The 3,908-nt window shown below is 43.6% G+C and overlaps 1 protein-coding gene across 3 annotated transcripts in view; it reads left to right on the plus strand.

Moving 5' to 3' along the window:
* ZFYVE9 (zinc finger, FYVE domain containing 9) overlaps nt 1-3,908 on the plus strand; it is an 84,698-nt gene that overhangs the window by 73,299 nt on the left and 7,491 nt on the right. For all 3 annotated transcript variants that reach the window (XM_006768315.1, XM_006768317.1, XM_006768316.2), the window contains one exon: nt 3,109-3,214. In XM_006768315.1, coding sequence (XP_006768378.1) covers nt 3,109-3,214 — 106 coding nt within the window. The remainder of the gene's footprint in view (nt 1-3,108; nt 3,215-3,908) is intronic.

Here is a 3,908-nt window from a genome sequence, read left to right on the forward strand (position 1 = left end):
GGCCCTGGGTCTGTCTGCACTGACGTGTTACAGCTTCGCTGGGAGCCCTGCCTGAGGGGCTGCCTTTAAACTTCTGGTTTCTTGGCTTCATTTCTGAAGGAGTTTCTGTGCATATTTCTGAAGGGAGGAAACTGACTGTTTTACAAAACAATTTCTCTAAAGTTACTGAGATAATAGTAATACCTAAGCCTTGTATGGTTTGCAAAGCACTTTTACTAACATTGTTTAATCGGATAGAACTAGTGTTAGTAGTATTCCAGAGGAGTAAACAAGCACCACAAGGCTAACCGCCTCCACAAAGCGAGGGAGTGGCCGGCGGGACCGCCTCCCTGGGCTGCAGATGCTGTCCTCTTTCCCAGTCAGGGCAGCTCTTGTTCTGAAGGTTCAGGCCCAGACCCTGGAGCCGCCTGTTTCTCATGCCCTGTACCTCATCTAACAGTAAATGCTGTTCGCTTTTCTTCAAAGTACATATAGACTCTTATTACTGCTTCTTCCTACCTCCACTGCCATCTTCCCAGTTCAGGCCACCATTGTTTGGTCTGCATTATTGCAGTAGCCTCCTAATTGGTTTCTTTGTTTCTAGTCTTGGCCTGTTCCTTCTTCCCAGCCTAATCTGTTTCCAATTCTACAGTGTTGCTCCTCTGCTCAAAACCCACCACTGACTTCCATTCAGGGTCAAAATCAAAGTCTTTGCGACCTCTAAGGCCTTACACAATCTGCGTCCCCCGCCCCACTTTTACTTCTTAAGCAACACCTGCCTTCTTGTGGGGACATGTCAACTAGGCTTCTGTCCTGGCACTTGCTGTTCTCTCAGCTTATGCTTTGCCCCTGGGTAGCCACCTGAGTCACTCCCTCACTGCCTTCAGAAGGCCTTCTGTGGCCAACCTGTGTAAGTAATAACCGTCATACACATTCTTCCCTCCCACCCCCCAATTCCTATCCCCTTTCTGTGCAGAATAGTTCTAATAGCACTTATAAGTTTATATCAGACAAAAATTTTTACTTACTATATTGTCCCTGGGATGTAAGCTCCATGAGGACAGGGACTTTTGTCTGGTTTATTTACTGCTACCCGTATATTACCAGCACCCAAAGCACTGTCTGGTACCTAGCAGTTACTTTAAACATTGATTGAATAAATGAATATATTATACCTCATTGTATTAAGCTTTCTCCCATCCATCCTCTATCCATCCACCCATCCATCCTTTAGGCAATAATAATTCCACGTGCAGAGACACAAAAATGAATTACATGTGGTTCCAGTTGATAAGTGGCTCAGTCTCATTTTGAAATAGCTATAAGTGCATCAAAGTATGGAAAATGCTCATAGAAAACACTGTAGGATGCAGTGAAGATTAAAGAAAAGGAGAGTGGATGCTTGGCAGAGGTGATAGGGCAGCATTCCAGAACGACTCCATAGAGAAATGGCTGTTGCTTTAGCTGAATCTGGTAAGATGAGTGGGTATTGGCCACATAGCTCTGGGAGAGGAGGCATTCCAGTCTGAGGGAATAGCAGACCCAAAGGTAGGTAGAGGGCGTTTACAACACGGCACAAAGGCTTACTGAACAAAAAGAAGCAATTTCTAAAGCATTGAGTACATTTGACTATTTTTTGTTTTTTAAATATATTTTATTGATTTTTTACAGAGAGGAAGGGAGAGGGATAGAGAGTCAGAAACATCGATGAGAGAGAAACATCGACCAGCTGCCTCCTGCACACCTCCCACTGGAGATGTGCCCGCAACCAAGGTACATGCCCTTAACCGGAACCGAACCCGGGACCCTTCAGTCTGCAGGCCGACGCTCTATCCACTGAGCCAAACCAGTTTGGCCATTTGACTGTTTTACAAATAGCCCTTTATCTTCCCGTACTTCACCGGCAAATTTAATTTCAAATTCAGTTTGTTTAATTCTCCATTACAGTTGGAAATGAACATGATTAATTAGGACCAAAAAATTGATCATCTGAAAATCTGATGCCAGAACATATTGCTGACTAAAAACAAGCAGGCGGCTTCTTTCTACAACAAGTGCCGTTGGCAGCATCTTAGGAAACAGGACAAGAACTAGTCACAGAAGACTGGAACTCGGGAGTTTAGTTTGTAGTGTACAAATGGAACATTTTCCAGCTTGTCCTTCTGTCTGCATATCCTCTCTTGAAAAAGTACTCATCAACTAAGAGTGTTCTTTCTGATGAAAGCAATTAAACTTAGCATTGTTTAAATAATTTTAATTCAAGTGAATGACGTGAATCCCTGATATTGAAATTTAAGTTAAATTTCATCTTACATACGTAGAGATTAGAAAACATAAACAGGTTTCAAAATTGTTAGGAAGTGTTTGGAATCTTTGTGATTCCATTGTTAATCCTTATCACCAATGAGTGTGCATCTCCAGTTATTTATACTTGTTATATTTTGGAGAGGAAATGACTAAAAAGTGGGCCTTTCTATTCAGGAATCTAGGAATGATAATTTAGCACTAAAGGGAATTTGTTGTGATAAATAAAACAGATACTTGTTCACCAGTTCACGTCAGCATTGTCATAATGAATATACTCGGTTAAATAATTCTTTTAATCAACAAACATTTATTAAACTCCTATGTTCCAAGTAATGTGTCCGAACTGAGAATATAGCACACAAAGGGAAGTATATCATATTCCTCCCTTTCAGAAGTTCATTTGTAAGACGGATACACAAAATGTGTGGTGAGTATAACATGATGGGTGTCATTATAGTCAGGAGCAGAGTACTGTGACAGCAGAGGGGAGAGCAAGATTGAGGGGCAGGGCGGCTGTGCATTCACTGAAGGAAGGAATGCTGCAAGGAGAGAGCAGGTTTGAGTAAACAGTTCTTCATATTAAAATAACCAGCTCCTGGAATCATGAGTCCTTCTTTGTGTGTGTGTTCTTTGAATTATTGTAGTGAGCCCTTTGCATGGGCACTCTGTTCATACATGGTTGTGTAGTGGCTTCTTGCTGTGATATGTTGATCAGATGTGTTTGGCAAGGTGCCCAATATAATTAGTTGCAAGATTTGATAAGAGAAGTGGCTCTTCTGACTTCAGAGCTGCTTCCATCTCTCTTCTTTGCCTCTATTTTAGTGTCATAAGTCCTATCGATGGGAAGTTAATGGAGTCTATAACAAGTGTGAAGATATTCCATGGATCAGAGTATAAGGCAAATGGAAAAGTCATCAGATGGACAGAGGTAAGGAGATAAGACTTGGCATTCTTGTCCCGCATTGAGCACAACTTTTAACAGGTCCAGAGACACATTCTGGTCTGATAATGGAGGATAATAATAAAAAAAAAGTCTGTCTATACTGCAGTCCCCTCTGGTCTCTCAGAGCTCACCGGCAAGAAATGCCACCAAGTGCAGGCCGCAGCACTGATGTCTGCTGCTGCCTGTGCACAGCTGTGAGGGCAGCGGTTCTCAACTTGTGGGTCGCGACCCCTTTGGGGGTCTAACGACCCTTTCACAGGGGTCGCCTAAGACAGTGGTTGGCAAACCGTGGCTCGTGAGTCACATGTGGCTCTTTGGCCCCTTGAGTGTGGCTTTTTCACAAAATACCACGTGTGGGGACGCATGTACAGTGCGATGGAAACTTTGTGGTCCATGCACAGAAGTCAGTTTTCGGCCTGGGCGAGCTATTTTGAAGAAGTGGCGTTAGAAGAAGTGGGGGGTGTCGGGTGGTCAGGCGACAGAAGACATGGCACAGGCGGCCTCAGGATACACAGTGTGGGGGAGGCGCATGCGATTCATGCACGAGTTGAGTGAGCCAGTCAGTCAGCAGTCTCATGTGCAGTGGTCAGTGCTAGTCGCGTCCGCAAATCCTGCACGGGTGACAAAAGTACCTACTCAAAGCATAAAATTACCTGTATTTTTCCTACCATCTGCAAAT

Source organism: Myotis davidii, unplaced genomic scaffold, assembly GCF_000327345.1.
Source record: "Myotis davidii unplaced genomic scaffold, ASM32734v1 scaffold79, whole genome shotgun sequence".
In the NCBI taxonomy this organism is placed as follows: Eukaryota; Metazoa; Chordata; class Mammalia; order Chiroptera; family Vespertilionidae; genus Myotis; species Myotis davidii.